General features: G+C 39.0%; 1 protein-coding gene and 2 non-coding genes across 4 annotated transcripts; all 3 read left to right on the forward strand.

Moving 5' to 3' along the window:
• The first annotated feature begins 208 nt into the window (after positions 1–208).
• bpnt2 (3'(2'), 5'-bisphosphate nucleotidase 2) lies at positions 209–12,975 on the forward strand. 2 transcript variants are annotated; one of them, XM_037681549.1, is made up of 8 exons: positions 209–407; positions 1,437–1,509; positions 2,480–2,626; positions 2,969–3,125; positions 6,752–6,847; positions 7,148–7,306; positions 9,660–9,794; positions 12,622–12,975. In XM_037681549.1, the coding sequence occupies exons 1-8, from the start codon at positions 331–333 to the stop codon at positions 12,762–12,764; spliced, it is 987 nt and encodes a 328-aa protein (XP_037537477.1). In that variant the 5' UTR covers positions 209–330; the 3' UTR covers positions 12,765–12,975. The 2 variants fall into 2 exon arrangements, with proteins under 2 accessions (XP_037537477.1, XP_037537476.1); XM_037681548.1 differs by lacking the exon at positions 209–407 and adding an exon at positions 536–719.
• A 3,874-nt stretch (positions 12,976–16,849) lies between these two features.
• On the forward strand, positions 16,850–16,921 carry trnaq-cug. The gene has a single exon. It is a non-coding gene; the product is annotated as a tRNA-Gln (tRNA).
• A 2,094-nt stretch (positions 16,922–19,015) lies between these two features.
• trnaq-cug lies at positions 19,016–19,087 on the forward strand. Its single transcript has one exon. It is a non-coding gene; the product is annotated as a tRNA-Gln (tRNA).
• The last annotated feature ends 220 nt before the right edge of the window (positions 19,088–19,307 follow it).

Raw genomic sequence — 19,307 nt, forward strand, 5'->3', positions numbered from 1 at the left:
ATCTTAAATTTAAAGCAGTGTTGTTTTTTTCCAACTCAAGCTCATCGTGTAATTAATTAAAAAATGTTTCGTTTTCCCCATTTTTCGCATAACGAACATTCAAGCGCAAAAACAAATTAATAAATAAATAATATCTTTTAAGCGCACTTCCGGCTCCAATGATGACGACAGCAGTTTAACCCGGAAGTGGGAGGACGTGCTCGTAGAAAAAAAAAAAGACTGAACAGAGATGTGATTGTTCTGTCTTGCCTTCGACAAGAGTGAACTCCTGGCTTTTATCAGCTAGTGAACGGCGACAATAAGGACTAGTTCAGCTGTCCGGGACACGGAATGTCGTTTCAAACGGAGGTGACATTCGGTAATTCGTTGAATCTCAAGACGCGGATGATGCTAACAACACGGCTAGGGTAAAAACCGCCGCCTTATTTCCCGGTGTCTCGGCTGTTTGTTGAAGGATTTGCCACCTGGAAGCTACACAGCAGGTGTGAAGCAGGATACTTCAGGGACACATCAGCGCTTGGGACAGCCACGTCAGCTATCTGTCTGCTCTGATACGAGCACGTTTCTGTTGCTTCCTGAGTTTATGATCCGCATTGACCCATGGCTCCGATGGGTATACGGCTCTCCCCGCTCGGTGTGGCCGTGTTCTGCCTGCTTGGTCTCGGTGTCATCTACCACTTATATGCCGGGGTATTTTCCATCCGCCTGTCTGTCTTCAGGTAACATCGTTTTTGTCTTATTTTATTGACATTACAGATGGTTGACAGTACATGTGAGTTCATTAAATTATTTGTTTAAATGTGTAATTTAAAGCTGATTAAAGTTGGAGTGAAATAATACATTTTATATGAAGTGCTATATATTTAAGAATTGGGGACATGGGTTGGTTCAATTTTATCAGACAACAGGTTTTCAGGTCCAGCCATGATCTGGGTTTTTTAAATCCCGTAGAGTGGTTAAATATAAATAAGTGCTGGAGATTAAGGTGTGAAATAATCCTGGATGCAGATTCACACCTACATGTTTCAGGTGCGACAGACTTGGACTTGTTTTAGTGTAAAATGTGTCTGAATGTTAAAGACTGAGAATAACAATGGTTTGAGTATGAACTTTTTTATTTATTACTGTACTGGTTATTCCCCCAATGCTAGCTGCTTATTTTATTTTATAGAGTAAATGTTTAACCTCATTGTTTAAAAAGAAAAACATGATTCAAAGCCATTTTTATTGTTTTATTTTATTATTTATTGGTCTTTGAGGAAACACTATCTTTGTCTCTGTGAGACGAACTGTGGACATCAGTTATTGTTCTTAAAACATTAAATGGTTTGAAACAAAACGTTCAGTCTGTTTTTTACATTTTCTGTGCTTCGCAGGTTGATTAGTTTTTTTCAGTTCTTATCTTCATCCTGTTTTTGTTTTTATTCTGTCTGCAGGCAGAAGAAAAAGGTGGATCTGAGGGACCTACTGGCCGTCTCTGTGGAGGCTGCAGTACTCGGTGGTAAAGAGGTGAAAACAAACATTCAAGTTACTTACAAGTTCTTAAAACAAGTCTTTCATAAGTTCTGACAAGGTTAAGTCAGGTTCTCTGGACGGATTCTTATTTGTTGAAACGTTTACTCTTTTATCCAAAATACTTCTTCACTCTGAAACCCCGTTCATTCAGAATCTGGGTCTGTGCCTTCTGTAGGACCTTGCTTGCTCAGAGAAGAAGATTTGAGTTCCAGGCTCTTAGGAAAGGTGCCACTCTGTCTGCATTTGAGGTTGAATCTCAGGTGGTTCCTGTAGTCCACCCTCTTCCCTGCTGTTTGATCAAACTCTCGAACTAGTTGTTTGAGGCAGTCCTGGCCAAAGTGGTTCAAAACGTCCTGATGCTTGCTCAGAAGTCCAGGTCGAAAAATCTAACATGGTTAAGTCAGGCCATCTGGGCGGATTCTTCTTTGTTGAAACGTTTCGTCTTTTATCCAAAAGACTTCTTCAGTCTTTCACAAGTTCTCATTATGAAAACCATTATTGCAATAACAGTGCTAAAATATGTTTGGATGTATTTTATGATGTTTAAATGTTCTCATTCACTCTTTGCCATTTGATTAGAGGTAATCTTTCCTTGTTTACGTGCTCTATAACTACATTAAACTAACAAGTTAATTTAATCAAAACCAATGAAAAATTGATGACATAGACTGAACTGTGCGCTTGATGGTGATGTTTGAGTTCTAGCGACGATGGTGATTATTTTCTTGTCAAAGTTTAATTGTTTATCTGTGTGTTTTTAATTGATCAGTTCACCTTTTCTGACAGAGTAGATAACCAATGATTTCATCAACTCTTCAAACCAACAGCCTTTTTAAACACGAAGCTTTTATTTATTTAAAATTGGACATTTACAGCTTGTATACATGTTAGTGTCTTACATAAACAGAATTTACCACTTTACTATAGCAGCTGGTTAAATATGCGTTTTTCCTACTTTGTTCAGGTGAAAAGAGTGCGTGATGGTAATATTCTCGAGGAGAAGTCAAAGGGCGAGACAAAGGAGGGAGCCAAGGAGCTTCTGACCTTGGGTGACCTCCAGTCTCATAGGAAGATGTTTAACCTCATAAAGAACACGTATCCTGAAATCACGGTGAGCACAGCCACTTTCTGTAACTATGAACTTTGCTTTTCCATTATCTTGTTTACATTATTTAATAGATAAAAACTCCCAGCTATAATTATATTGACAGTTTAGGATATAAATCACAAAACGGTGATTTTCATTCAACGGCAACCGAGCAGAAATCCTAGTTTTGATGCAGTAACATAAAATGTTAACTCTGAGCAAAGTTGCAGGGGTTTCAATTGAAGCTTTATTTGCTCTATATTATTATATTTGACTGGTAACTGTAATGTGAGATGATGTCTTGTTTGGATTAAAAATTCAGACGGTATGGGACAGATAATTATTTCTGTAAGTCCTTGTTTTTAGGTTCACAGTGAGGAACGTGACAACAGTGTGGATTCAGTATCCTGGAGCCAGGATATTCCAGCAGACATTTTAAACAAGATCAAGAAGGGCGTCGAGTTTCCTGCAGAGAGCATCACAGTGTGGATCGACCCTCTGGATGCAACTCAGGAGTATACAGGTGTGAAGTTCACTCAAAGCATTTTATGATTTATTTTAGATGAACATTAAGCACCTTCTCAGCTGCTGTCTGATGAAACTCAGTGTTTGTATCTGGTGTAATTGGAGGTCTGGTTCTGTGGCTGGTTTATTACACGAACAACAAAAAAAACAGCTGCAGACTCACATTGTACTTTAAAAAGGAGTTATGTTATATCATGAGCTGTTCTTGAGTAAATTCACATTTTCTGTGTGAGATCACAGTGGAAAAAAAGTCATTTTGTCGTCTTTTTGGATCAGTTTTCATCCCTTGTACTCATCAAATAATATTCTGTGTATATAATGTATTATTATGTATATTATAGTGCTGCAACTAACAATTATTTTAATAATCTATTAATCTGTCATTTTTTTCGATGAATCGGCAAAAACCCCCAAATGTTTTAATTTCTACCTCTTTATTCCAAAATTGAACATTTGACTGACATGGCAAATCACGCAAAAAACAGGTTGCTACTTGACTATTCTGTTAGTAAAATATTGAATAATAAAAAATAAAAAAAAAGTGAGTCAAATAGCTTCAATAAAAAATAAATGTACACAAAAATATATACAAATGTATGCTTTATACCTGCACAATATGTAGCTACTTTGTAAAATGTGTCCTTGAGGGAAGAGTGTAACCTGGATTAAAAGTGTGGATTATTGTAGTGAAGCCATCGTCTCCAACCATTGACAGAGGCCTCATGTCAGTGTGGTGTACATGATGTCTGTCCATCATGAAGGCTGTCATTTGTTGTTTTCTGGAATGAGCGAGTTTATATGTATTATATCATAATTTACAGCAACTCAAGAAATGCCTTGTTTCACTTAATGTTGGGTTAAGGCAAAAATAGCTCAAAGAGCAATTAAACACACACAAACTACTAATTACACACAACTGAGTAGATGAAATAAATTACTTTAATTCCTGAATAAATGCAATTCATCCTGCCATACTGTACAGTGTCTTCAGACTTTGCCAGCAAATTAAAAGTTGAAGCTTAATCATTAAATTATTATCTTTGTGTTAGATTAATTTATAGATCATATTTAAACACTGCTTGTACCAATTAAATAAAGTAGTAACACACAAGTACTCTATCACTGTCATTAAACAGCTAATAAACAACCAGCTTCATCTACCAGAGAGACTGACGTTACGTTTTCTCACTTGGAAACCGAACAAATGTGAATATTGTAGAGACTTACTGCTGCCGAGCTCCTTCATATACACAGCCGTGAAGTTAGTTTACAACTCCTACATGTTTATCAGCATGGTGCTCCGTGTCACATCGTCACTTTTCAAAGCTGTATGTTGCGCAGTTTTTATCTTTGTGAAGCTTCAAGTGCTCCCACACTTTTGAGAACTTGGGTCGAACCGTTTTCTCAGCATCGGTCATTTGTAAAATTTACTTAACTTCCTTTGAAAACGCCGCCTCTGCTCTGCTTACACCTCGCTCTGTTCAACTCGTGCCGCAGTTTAAAAAAAAACTTTATTTAGTCAGCCAGCATGGACAATGCTCTGCAGGTGAACAAAACAGCTCCGCAGCGCCGTGAGAGACGCTTAATCGCACGACATAACTAATCAATAATGCAATTTGTTGCAAATGCTTTTAATCAATTTTTATTGATTTATCGAGTCGTTGTTGCAGCCCTAGTATATTATATATCATTATTGTTATATATTTTAAATATAATCAATTCATTATTGGCAGCACGGTGGCACAACTGGTAGAGCTGCTGTCTCTCAGCGAGCAGGTCCACGGTTCAAATCCCGGTCTGGTGCCTATCTAGATGGAGTGTGCATGTTTTCTCCGTGCATGTGTGGGTTTTCTCCAGGTACTCCAGTTTCCTCCCACAGACCAAAAACATGCATGTTAGACTGATTGGTAACTCTAAATTGTCTCTAGGTGTGAGTGAGAGAGTGAATAGTTGTTTGTCTCATTTGTCTATGTGTCCCTGTGGTGGACCGGAGACCTGTCCAGGGTGTCCCCTGTCCCTCGCACAGTGATTGCTGGACATGGGCACCGGTGACTCTCATGACCCAAAATGGAAGAAGTGGGTAAAAGATGATGGATGGATGGAATTCATAATTAGTAATTATAAATAAGTTATTATATTATGTATTGTTGGATGTATTATTATTTTTATTATGTATATTGTTCATTATATTGTGTAATATTCTCAGTTTTTTTTTTAAATATGGTTTTCAGTGGTTTTATTTAGTAACTGTCTTGGTAGGTCACTTTTGTTGTGTGACTGAAGCATAAAAGAGATTAAATTCACTCTGGTAACAGCCTTGGCCCTCTGGACCTTGTGGCAGCACTTTAATGTTTTTATAGGACCACCTTTGTGTTGCTGCACGTATTGAATGCATGCATGCATGAATTGTGCCGCTCAAGGTGGCTGCATGTTGGAGCAACTCTTTCATATTGAGATTTTGCTTTTGGAAACATTAATTCCTCTTTTTCTAGATGTAAATCACATTTTTTTTGGATGATTAGTTTCCTCTGGTATCAGATGCTGTGCAGCAGGAAGGATTTTTACTGAAACTTTTTTAGTTTTGGACATTTGTTATGATGCATAACCATGGCAACAAGGCAGTTTTCTACAACCAACAGCAGCTGATTAACATCTCAAAAGCTCAAATAATATCTCAACTACAGCCCCAAATCTCAAGTGAGTTGAAAAGGATGTTCTGTGGATGCATTCTCATCTACCTGCCAGCTGTGCTCAAGTGCCTGACCACTGAGATCCTGGAACTAGCAGGAAACACGGCTCATGACAGCGGAAGGACAGGATCGTCCCTCGGCACCTACAGTTGACTGTCCACAGCGATGAGGAGCTCGGCAGACTGCTGGGAGGAGTGGCCATCACTCTGGGAGGAGTTCTGCCCGGCATTCGGGTGGTCCTACAGACCGGGGGAACCGAGAGGCCAGCCGAGTCTGGGTGGACTGATCGGACGGCATCTGCAGCCAGTTTCTTAGGATCCACTGTGGGATGGACCTTTACAAGAGATCCTTCCTGTCTACAGCCATCAGCATCTATAACATCTCTTAATGAAATTAGGATAATGAGTTACAACGACAAATAATTTCCCTTGGGATTAATAAAGTATTTTTGAATTGGATTGAATGTACTGTGTTCAGAGATTAAACTGATATGTTGTTAGTCTGAACACAGTTTTATGTTCAAGAAAACTTCTCGCTGATGAAGTAATACATTGGAGAAAAAAATTTATATTATCCACCTTGCATTTTAAGTTTTTGTAGACAAATAAAAATTTCCCCAAGTGGACAATACAGTCCATTTAATTTAGTTTGATCTCACACATACCTGCCAAATCATTACTGTGACTACCTCAGTTTTTGGTTTTGAGGTGCGTCATTGCTGTTCTGTTTTGTGCTGTTGTGTTTTACATATGAAGCCAACAAAAAGCTCATCAGGCCGACATGGAAGTGTTGTGTGAAAATGGCTCTGACGAGCTCTGGAAGGTTTCTGTACTTTAGTTGAATTTGATACAGCAACAACTTTATCTTTGGGCTTCATGGGCAAAATACATATCTCTACAGATATCCTGAGATCTAATTATTTTCGTCTCTACAGAAAACTTGGTGCAATATGTGACGACTATGGTGTGTGTAGCAGTAGACGGTAAACCAGTGATCGGGGTCATACATCAGCCATTAACAGAGTTCACTGGTAAGAATGTTGAACTTATTTGCTTTTCAAAGTACTCCACTTGTAAATCTTTTGACTCACTAAATAAAATATTCAGCAGAAGCTTTTTTGTAATTGTATGAGGTTTATCATTTTACCCTGTAATTTTTTTTATTATTGTTCTCAGTTAATGTCTCATTTGTCTTTGTGCTAATATGAGCTGTGGAGTTTTTCCTAAAAGTGATTTTTTTGGTGAAAAGTAGTGTAAAATTCAAGGTTAGATAAAATACTGACTAATACTTTGTTGTGTTTGAACTGTTCTCTCTCTGCACCCTCGCCCAGCCTGGGGGTTTGTAGGTCAGGGGTCAAATTTACATCCCAGATCGTCCTACAGTATGAACCCTCCTAAAGTGATTGTTTCGCGCTCCCACTCTGGAGACGTTAAACTGTTTACTCAGAAGGCTTTTGGAAACGCATCAATCATCACAGCAGGTGGAGCCGGTGAGTAGAAACTTTCACTTGTTTTCACTGTGTGAATGTCTCTAAACGTTTTCTCAGCAAATCTGAGAACAACTGACTGAAAGTAGATTAAACGTAGAAATGCACAATATTTTTGGCATGGTATTAGTACCGGCCGATATTAGTGATTAAGTTAAATATTGGACATCGGCCATTCCATCAAAATAACTCACTGATACAAAAGTCTTCTGTTTTAACTGTCAAGTATTTCTATTAATGCACTACTACTTATGCACTTTTCACTCGTCGCTTGTGAACAGGTTGAGTTTAGAGTTGTGAAAATTTACAAATTTGCACTGTTCAAGTGTTGTCGTGGTAGAGAGTAAATGTCATGAATAAATTTGACATTAAACATAATCCAAGGTGAAGTGTTGCATCATTTTCAGCCTCCTTTTTGGCATCTGCATTTGGAAGCAGGCAAACTGACAAAGCCTGTGCAGAATAATGTATTTTAATTCCACAGCAGAGGAAGCTTTGGTCTCTGTCAGGCCTCTCTTGTAAATGAGTCCTCGAGGCTCAATGAGATTAACCTGTCTAAGTAAAGGTTCAATGAAAAGTAGGTCTAGGAAAAAAATATCGTTATTGGTATCTGTTATCGGCCAAATAAGTTTTAACATATTGGTAGTTTTATAGTCAAGACCACCTAACCCGAGACCAAGACCTCAAATAAAATATAAAATTTTATCATAAAATATTATAAAAGTTACATACTGCAACTTTAAGTTTGCTTTTGAATGAATATAACAGCTTTTATAAATTTTCAAAGCTACGTAACAAATAAATCAGACATTCAGTGGCCTAACTTCATGATTCAACAATAAAATTACACAACTGTTAAACTGGAAGCAGTTTCATCACATGTCAAGCCTTAAAAACTGCAGTGGTAAAACACTCTTCATATGTCCAAACTCAAAACCAAGGATAACCATATAGTTGCACATTGGTTTCAATAAAGTTGTAGATATACATCTAAAAAGTTATGTAAATGGATATTAGTTACAAGTATGTTATTTGTGATTTAAATAGCCAAATTTTATAACTGATGATTTAGCAAACATCTTCTCCCGCACCCAGACAATCACTTCTCACTTTCCAGTGTTGCCAGATAGTCGGGGTTTTCCAGCCCAAACCTGTTAAAAACTGCCACATCACACAAAAATCTGCCCAGTCAATATATTGTTACAGTGTATTTACTGTTTGAACATGAACGCACATCAGTACAAGTCAAGGTAATTTAACAATATGTGGCAAAACGCACCAATCCAACAAAAATCTTCCCAGAGTTCCCAGCAAAATCAGAATGAAAACTACCCAACTGGCAGTAAACCACCCAATTTGGCAACACTGGGAGTGATGCATGCGAGTGAAAGAGGGTTGGCGTGACAGCGGTAACAAAACATGTGTTTAGCAATGAGTCACGTTATCGCTCAGATTTGAACCAGTACGTTTTGCATCCAATAAAAACAAATATGTTAACAAGTAAACTGGACAGTTCTGGCAATTCAGTGATTGTTCCACAGTTGTGGTCTTGACTGGTCTTGAAATAAAATCTCGAGTCTTCAATGTCCGAGACCAGGACAAGACCGAGACCACCAAAAAGTGGTCTTGAGACCGTCTCAAGACCAGTCTCGAGTACTAAAACATTACATATTGGCATATCGAATATCGGCCATAAATGGTAAATGATAAGTGGACTGTACTGATATTGCGCCTTTTTTATTTTATTTCAAGATACTCAAGCGCTTTACAGTACAATCTGTGCCTCATTTATCCATTCATACAGCACTCTACTGGATCTGTACAAAGCTAATGGAACAAATCATTCTAAAGAGAATAATCAGAGCTTTATCACATTCATACACTGATGGACACACATCAGAGGCAACGAGGGGTTCAGTGTCTTGCCCAGGGACACTTCAGCTTGTGACTACTGGTGGATTCGAACCCCCAACTCTTGCATTGGAGGACGACTGCTCTAACCACTCAGACACAGCCGCCCCAAATATTGTGCATCCCTAATTAAACATTAATAATTTTCAGTTATTTTTTAACAATGTCATAAATGTGCGACTACACATAGGTATATGAAATCAAAGCAAAAGTTTTTCTCAAATAGCTCAAACACCCAGTTAGAGTGATGTAAATCTATAACATTTAAAATGAACATACACGCATCAGGTGCTGTATTTTCTGCAGTTTTCTGGAGTTCTGATCATGGAGGCTCTGTTCATAATATTTAGAAAGCCAGCGCAGGATGGCCGAACCATTGAACAAGAACAGTTCCTGCAAAGACTTTTTTTAATGTAAGACGTTTTCTGTTTATTATGTCTCACAGGATACAAGGTTCTGTCTCTGCTGGAGATGCCTCCAAGTGATGCATATCTTATGGACCAAGCAGATCTTTATGTCCACATCACGTTCATTAAGAAATGGGACATCTGTGCTGGTGCAGCGCTGCTAAAATCACTTGGTAATTAAAAAATTATCTATTTGTTCTGTTTTTTTTTTTTTCTCCCAAATATTATTTCTCAACATTTTAGGAAGTCAAAGTTTGCTCACCAGGATACATTTTAGTATAGTATATACTCTTTAAAACTCCTGGAGCCTTTTTTCCATCTTCATCTTTTGGCTTTTCGCTCTTCAGGGTCTCCACAGCGAGTCGTCCTCCTCCATCTCACTCTGTCCTCACTCCAACTACCTCCATGTCCTCTCTAACTGCATCCATATATCTCCTCTTTGTCTTTCTCCTGGCAGCTGCATTTCTAACATCCTTCTACCAATATACCCACTGTCCCTCCTCTGGACATGTCCAAACCATCTCAGTCTGGTCTCCCTATCTTTATCTCCCATTTGTTCAACCTGTGCTGTACCTCTGATCTCATTCCTAGTCTTATCCATCCTTGTCACTCCTAATAGAACATCAACATCTTCAGCTCTCTCACGTTCAGTTCTGTCTCCAGTCCCTGAAACCTTTATTAGGACTTTAAAATTAATTCTCTACAGTTTACATTTGTAGAGACAATTTATTACAAGAACTTATTCAATAAGTTCCTAAATAAACAGTTGTTGCTCTTTTTACCAGGATTGTATGGGCGTGGATTGAACAGATTTAATTGATCAAAGATTAAATCAAAGTTGTGTTTGAACCATCAGCTCATCCAGTATGGAGTGAGCAGGTTTGTGATGCCGTGGTTCATACGTTGTTCTCTGCAGACCTGACAGTAAGGATAGCATGTACAGAGACAATGCTAAAGCTTTTTTTAACCACCACATTATGGCTAAATGATCTCATTGTACAAAAGAAAAGAAAAGAAAAACAAGTCTAAACCATAAATCCAGTATAAAAGACATCTAGATTCATTCAGCTGTATTGTTAACAGGCGTAAAGTGCAGCAGTGTCGCGCACATTTACTTTTCATTCGAACTGGTTCAAAGTTCAGTTCACACAACTGAGCTAAATTCACACTCGTAGCATGACCTAGCTCGTGTTTGTTTACAATTTTAAGAAGATAGTCTTTATTCGATTGTCATCATCATCATCATCTTTTTATTTATAAAGCGCTTTAACACAGCCACAGCTGAAACAAAGTGCTGAACATCAGTTAGAAACATGAAGAGAGCATAAAAACAAAGCTACAAAGCCAAGCACACAGTGAACTAAAAACTCAATTTAAAACACAATAAAACGACGAGTTAAACGGATAAAATCAATAGCAATAAAAATGAAGTAAAATCAAGTCTCAGTTGGGTTGAAGGCCAATGACTAGAGATGAGTTTTAAGACGGGTTTTAAAAAAAGGACAGTGAGGGGGCCTGTCAAACGTGCCAAGGCAGTGCGTTCCATGACTTAGGGGCACTAACAGGGAAGGCCCTGTCTCCTCTGAGCTTCCTCTTACTCTTGGGAACGACCAGAAGCAGCTGGTCAGCAGACCTGAGTGACCGAGGTGGAGTGTAATGGTGTAGAAGCTGTGTTTAAAATGTGTGTGTGTGTGTGTGGGTGGTGGTGGTGGTGGGGGTGGTGGGGGGGGGGGGGGGGGCAAGGCTGTTTAAAACCTTTAAAAACAAACAAAAGAATTTTAATGGACTCTAAAATACACGGGCAGCCAGTGGAGAGAAGCCAGGACAGGCGTGATGTGCTCTCTTTTGCTTGTTCCAGTTAAGAGACGTGCAGCAGCATTTTGCACCAGCTGCAGACGTGTAAGTGAGGACTGGCTGACTCAGTGACAGAGACAATTACAGTAATCCAGCCTTGATGAAATCAAGGCTGGATTACTGTTTCAAACTGCTACCTTGAAAGAATAGATTTTACCTTTGCCAATTTTCTCAAATGATAAAAACCAGACTTTACTGTGGCCCTTATTTGACTGATTGTACACACAAAGAAATAATATAAGAAAAAAAATTACTGCAGATTAGATTTTGTGTAGTTTAACTCGTAATTGTGTAACATTTGCAGTCCGTCCTCAGACAGGTTCAAATCCGTCAGCCTCTTTCCTGCTCTCTGTTAGCACATCAAATGCCTGTAACTTTTAAAAAGCTACTCTCATTCAAGCATTCATCTGAAATTGATATCAGAAAGTACAAAAATAAATAAATCTAAAATCAGACAACGTCTTGAAATTTAAAATTTAATAGAAATTTAAGTCCTCTAACAAAATTCCACTCGTAATGTGTCAAATATTTTCTTGGAGCTTTATTCCAACAGGTTTGGACTCTGTAGCAGCGTGATGCTCCCACATGTAAAGACGGACATGCAGCCTTATGCCGAGCTGAGGCTTGATTCATTATTGTTTGTACCTGAGTTTAAAGTGATGAGGAAATTCATACATTTTATCTCTAAGAGGTTCTCACAAAGATGGGAGTAAACAGATGATTGTATCTCAGCTTTGATTGTAAATTAGTTGAGGTTTGTTCTAAAAGGCTCTGATCACAGCAGCCATTCACTGTTGAAGAACTGTAGCCTGAATGAGTCATGCAATCCATGTTCATTATCATCAGTTCACAGAAAGATTTGACACTGCCCGGGATCACACTCCTCTACAGTGAACATTCACTTGCATTCAGACACCTATAAAATTAAAAATACAATGTTTGAAGGAACATTTCAGTTCTTTCCATCTCAAACCAGAGAAAAGAGCAAAGAAAACTACAAAGACTGACGTGGAGAGTGAAGTGGTGCAAATCTTTTTGTAGAAAACCAAACGTGCACCCATTAACAGAATACCACGGTATTAATCAGTACGTGCATTTGTCTGTCTTCTTTAAATTGATTTTCGTTTCGTTCATATTTGTTTGTAGGAGGGCAGATGACCACTCTGAAGGGAGAGGACATCGACTACAGTGGGAGTCCACTCAACACAGGAGGACTAGTGGCCAGTGTGGGTGTGGATCATAAGGCTGTGGTGGAGAAACTTCCAGAGTTTGACCCTGAAAAGCACTGAGACGCACACGGGTGTTACCGGCTGAGACGTGCCGTGGTGGGGCTGACCTACAGTAACCCTCTTCCATAAACATCACAGACCTGTACGCTTTTACCTCTAGACCGATTGTACCAATATGAGCTGAACGGTAAAACCAACACAACTCCCTGACATGCGAACATCTTTCAGCTTGGAGAAACTCCTGTGAAACACTCGTGTCCCCCTCTTCCACACGCCGAGGACAGCAGAGGGACGTTAATGTGAAAAACTGAGTAAAGCTGAACATTTCCACAAAACTTGTGGAGTCTCAGGTCGGTCTTCTCAAGTCCTCATCTTCATCACGTGATGTTTTGGAGAAGCATGTTGAAGAAAACATCCACATGAACTGAACTCAGACATCGAAACTATTGCAGGTTCACGTTTACGATTGGCCAGGAACTCTGACTTTGCAGTACTGGGTTATGAGTTTATTACACCGAAGAAGAAAAAAAATATTGTTAGAGTAATAATCTCAGCTTTAATCTTGATAATCTGCTCAGATTGTTTAAACTCAAGTTCAAGTACAATAAAAATGTTATAAATTTCCAAGACAAATTAAAGCCCAGAGAGTGATCACATTGACCATATATTATATATTTAAAGCACAAGCAGCTTAAAGACGCGTCTTGAAGGAGAGCCCATGAAGAGATGTGGGAGCACAGACAGAAGGAAGACGATGGCAGACATTCAGTCAGAATCATTCAAGCATGAAGAGCTTGGTTTGTTTCAACCTCCTTACAGGTCAGGATCTACACGAGTGGAGTCTTGAGCACATCGTCTCGTTCAGCTTCATGTCCTCCTGCTCAGTCTGTTTGTCTTCAGACGTCCTGTGAAACCACACTGAAGACATCAGTAGTGTCCTCCCTAAGAGCATGAACCTGTCTGATGAAACGTGCAGCCTCGTTCTGAATCATCTACCGTTAACAAACATTTTGAGAGTGAAACACGTTGTAAAACGTTTTGCAGTGTGACTGTTTGACAAATCTGGAGTGACATTAAGAATGATGGTACGTCGTCTTCCTTTCGTCAGTTTTCTTTGGACAAAGAAGTGACGTCAAAATGGACCTGTTGGTGCGGTTCACATTTGGTTGCGTACCTGACTGCACACTGCTGAAGCGTACTCGCACGGACTGAGTTTTTGATGGGTCTTCGTTCATCAGCACTTTCCACCCTAATGAAACCGTTTCCGCTCTGTGTGTTTGTGGTGAGTCATCGTGAACCAAAAGTGTCGTTGCTGGTGACCAAGATCATTTTATAATTTTATATTAAGAAACACAAACAAAAAGAGTCTTGAAGCAATTGCAGTAACAACCCGATTTATTTTCCAGCTTGTTCTCACACAGTTTGTATTAATGTGTTCTTAAAATCTGTATGCAGGTTAAAATTTGAAGTTGGAATGTTTATTTTTGCCACAGATGAAAGTAATTTGTAGGGGTGCACCATATTGGATTTTTGTCTATGTCGATATGTTAAAACTTATTTGGCGGATAACTGATACCAATACCGATATTTTTTCCTAGACCTACAGTACTTGCAGAGACTACATAGCTTTCTCTGCTGTGGAATTAAAATAGTACTCTGCATGGACTTGGTCAGTTGGGCCTGCTACCTAATGCAGGTGCCATAAAGGGGCTGAAAATGATGTAAATGTCAAATTTATTCATGACATTTATTCTCTCTAACAATGACAACACTCGAACAGTGCAAATTTATAAATTTACACAAATCTAAACCCAGCGGTGCACGTGACGTCATAACGTGCTGGTGCTGCAGGCATCATCACTGGGTTGTCATACAAAAACACTTCATATCTATATATAGATATATAGATAGATAGATAGTTATATATCTATATATAGATATTGTTCCTCCTCAATTCTGACTATTTTCCTCAGAATTCTGAGATCAGTCAGAATTGAGGAAGATAAAAATGCACGGTGGCCCTAATCTTTTTCCGTAAGTCTTTTTAATTGATTTATTTTTAATGATTTTCAAACCCACGGTCACTTGTCTAAATGTGAAACAGGTCTGAAAACTAAATGTGAGCTAACCTGACCCCTGTAGTCTTGCTCCTCATCTTCATTTCAAACGCCAGGCTTCAGACACAAAAACGTCCAAACTACTACAAACGAACTATAAATTCTGGGTTTTGAGGAGAAACGAAGTTTTACAATGCAACTGGTAGAAAAGTTAAACTGGTGGAAGACTGAAGACGGCGCAGGCTGTAAGGACATTTAGGGGGTCCTCGGTATAAATCTGCATCTTTGTAATTTAGCTCATGCTAAATTTCAGACAAATCTGTGGTTTGTAATTGCTGTAAGACGGAGCTCTCTGAGAATGTGGCTTGCTCGAGGACTTCTTGATGAGCAGGAGTTTGGCGTTACAGAATGTTTTCGTGTTTATCTGCTGGACTTGGACTAAATGTTGACCAGTGTTCACACCACTGGAATTATGTCGTGTTAATCATCTAGCAGCAGCCATGTTTCATTTGAACCCATACCCAATTCTTTTGCTTCCCTCTGCATGTCTACCTCTCCACCCAGGATGAACCGTTTTTAAGTTGGAACCAGTTTAGTAACTACTGAGGGAAACCATTTTAACGCTGTCCATATGTTTTCTGGACGTTAATAAACTGGGGGATTGTTATTGGAATGGCTAAAACAAGACTCGAACTGTGAGGTGAAGCGGATGCCTCTGCCTTTAAGCATGAACGTACAAGTTTTATTTTTGTTTGGACTGGAAGAGGCCTTCAGAGAAAACGTGTGTGCCTAAAGACGTTTAGAGGAGCGGTGGTGGATAAAGATGTTTCCAGTTCATCTGATGAACTGCTTGTTCTCTGAGTCTTTCATGCTTCTGCTGTGATTTTCCAATAAAGCGTGTGCATGATGACACAGGAAGTGTTCATTTTAGAGTCGTTAATGACCTTTATGAATTGCACTTAAAAAAATTTAAAGTTTTATTTACACAAGGACCTTATGTAAAAACGATACAATATCACTGAAGTAGAACTAAATACAAGTTTTAAACTGACATTTGACAACACATTTCACTTTCACGCCTTCAAAACGCTGCTTTATGTTCTCCCAAGTCTGGAGAAAACACTTCTTCCTTTTTGGACGGCATTTTTTGTATTTCAGCGGTCAGTCATGTCAGTTGACATGGTTACAGCGTCAGCCTTTCATAACATCATGCTATTTACAGTCGCACCTGTCATCATTATAGTCGTATATTTGTGTGACATTTTCCTAACAAGAAACACAATTTTTCATTCAACCTTTATTTAAACAGGTTAGTCCCATTGAGCCAAGAGGACTCATTTACAAGAGACGCCTGGAAAGATGAGCAATAAATAAACAATAAATGCAGCCTTAGTAATTTTGTTCTTTGTTTAGCTTATAATTTCATTACATTACTTCCTCATGCTGCTGTATTCATTCATATCCATCTACTCACTACAGACTCGTGTTCGGGCTGCTGTTTAATCCGTATTTACATTATTAATGTTTTGCGTATATCTTGGATCTTAAGCATATAGTTTAGCATTTGTTTAGCGTATATCTTAGTTTATATCCTAGATCCTTATATACTGTTTCTTTATATACTTTATATTTTTGCTGTTTTGGGGTGTAACTGGGACCTTGAGTACACAATTTTGTTCCACCTCATGTACCACATGTGATGCAAATGACAAGATACTTGAACTTTAACTTAAAAAAAGTCAACTTTATACACCTCGCATTAGGCCTGCTTTTCAAGTCCATATGTAAAAGTAAACATAAAAAAAAAAAACTATAGTCACCCTCATTCTCTCGGAAAGCTGCTATTTCCCACCGCAGCCGCTGTCTTTGAATGCATCTAGTAGAGCCGACATGGCGACTGCAGGAAATCGAGACCGCAGCCGCTGCCACGATTTGAGCTCGGCTTTGCTGAGAAAGTCTGAACTCAAATATTAAACTATCAAACAGAATTATTTGGTTTTTAGAATCTTTATTCTTAATCCAAAACATAATGATGGCTTCTTAAATCAACGGTACAGAGTGCAGAAGATGAAGGGGCGCACGTATCGTGGTTCCATGGTGTAATGGTTAGCACTCTGGACTCTGAATCCAGCGATCCGAGTTCAAATCTCGGTGGGACCTTCTTCTTTCTTTGGCCTCAGATTGAACGAGTCGACATTTTATTCTATATACTAAGGTCAAAGTTATGAATTCGTTTTAACTTCAACAAGTAAATCTAGCTGAATCGTACAGTTAAATAGATCATTGACTATGCATGTTCTTGCTCCAACACCTGAATTTGACGAGACAACAGTCATGCTGAAACAAAATCTGCACAATTATTTTCTCATGTCGATGGTTAATGTATCCACAAGTTAAAACTATTTAAGCAAAATTTGTGACTGCTGCCAAACACCACGTTTTCTTCCTACAAAACAGCCTAAATGACTAAAAGAGGACAACAATGACGTCCACGTAAGAGATGTATGGAGCAGTCCAACTATTTTCATGTATTAGTACATATTTATGCTCAGGTTTGGTGAGTAAAGTATACAGGTAAAAATACTTTGTTTACATTGATTGCATACCTGCATTTCAGAAGTGCATTCAGTTTATTTGGAAAACTACTGAACTTTTTCACACCACACCATTAGTTATAACTTCATATGTTTGACCTGACTGAATATTGTTGGAGTGTTTACTGAGCATGAACTTTGGTGTTTTGAACCACTTTGGCATGACAGCCTCAGAGCAGTTGACGGGGGAGAGGGCAGGCCCCGGAGGCCAGCTTATCACCAGCACTGTTTTTTTCCACTATGGGAGTGTGCTGTTTGTGGGACTCAGTTTGTTTGGTGGCTCCTTAATTGAAGAAGTCTTTTGGATGACGGATGAAGCATCTCAGCAAAAAACAGTCCAGAGGACGTGACTGAACATTGTTGGATTTTTTACCTGCATTATTGAACTTTGGTCTTTTTATTTAATAAATTACAATAAAATCTTTAGGACTACAAAAATCTCTAAAATGGTAGATAACTCTGCGCCAGTTCAGAGTCAGAGAGTCAGAGATACTTTATTGTCATTCGCACGACATGTACAAAGTACCACATGTGGTGGGACAAAATTATGTACACAGGGTCCCAGTTACATCCAACAATAAAAATATAAAAGAAAATCAACAATAACCTCTAAGATATGAACTAAGAAAAACATTAACTAAAAAGACATTAAGCACTAATAGCATAAAAACATTACGTCGAACATGAGCATGAGTCTGTGTGAGCAGATGAACATGCATGAACACATCAACATGAAACAGATCAGCAGCAACATGATGTGATTTTTCACAGTGATTATTCTGGTTAGAGATTCATGAGTCTAACAGCTTCAGGGTAGAAGCTGTTCCTCAGTCTAGTGGTTCTACACTTAATGCTCCTCAACCTCCTTCCTGAGGGGAGTGGGGCAAAAAGTGTGTGTGCTGGGTGAGTGGGATCCTTCATGATGCAGGTGGCCCTCTTCCTGCATCTGGAGGTGTAGATGTCTGTGATGGTGGGGAGACTGACTCCAACATCTTCTGTGCAGCCTTCACCACTCTCTGCAAAGCTTTTCTTTCTGCAGCTGTGCAGCCTCCATGCCACACGTTGATGCTGGAGCACAGGATGCTCTCCACTGCACACCTGTAGAAGGAGGTGAGGTCTGAGCTTCCCAGACCAGCTCGTCTCAGCCGTCTGAGGAAGTAGAGTCTCTGATGAGCTTTCTTGATCAGACTGGTGGTGTTGTTGCTCCAGCTGAGGTTGTCATTCATGTGCACACCCAAGTACTTGTAGCTGGAGACCACTTCCGCCGCAGCTCCTCCTATGGGTGGTGGGGGTGGGGGGAAGATGTTTGCTTCTTCTGAAATCCACAATAATCAATCATCATTTAAGTCCACATGTCAAAGTAAACATTTTAAAAATAAAACCTATAAACAGTCACCCTCATTCTCAGGAAAACCTAATGAAACACTGCAGGAATGATACCGATATTTCCCACCGCAGCTGCTGTATTTGAATGCATCAGAGCCGACATGGTGTGTATGGAGAGTGGAGAAAGTCTGAACTCAAATTCAACCAAATCAACTAGAATGATTTGCTTTTAGGAATCTATGTTCTTAAAGTAATCTGAAATAATAATAAAGTATTGTCACGCCTCTTAAGCCGACGTGGCAGAGTCCAGAAGATAAAGTTCTCCATGTGTCGTGGTTCCATGGTGTAATGGTTAGCACTCTGGACTCTGAATCCAGCGATCCGAGTTCAAATCTCGGTGGGACCTTCTTCTTTCTTTGGCCTCAGAATAAAATGCTGTCTGTGAACAAGTTATGAATTATAGGACATCGTCCAACTTCAACACCTGAAGCTTGTGGACTCGTCAAATTAGAGACCACTCACTTTGCATGTTCTTGTTCCAACACAAATTTGAAAACACCAATCTCCAACAATGTTGTCATGTTCAAACAAAATCTGTGAAATTATTTTCTCATGTCGATGGTTCA

Source organism: Nematolebias whitei, chromosome 9 (genome assembly GCF_014905685.2).
Source record: "Nematolebias whitei isolate Nwh7 chromosome 9, NemWhi1, whole genome shotgun sequence".
In the NCBI taxonomy this organism is placed as follows: domain Eukaryota; kingdom Metazoa; phylum Chordata; class Actinopteri; order Cyprinodontiformes; family Rivulidae; genus Nematolebias; species Nematolebias whitei.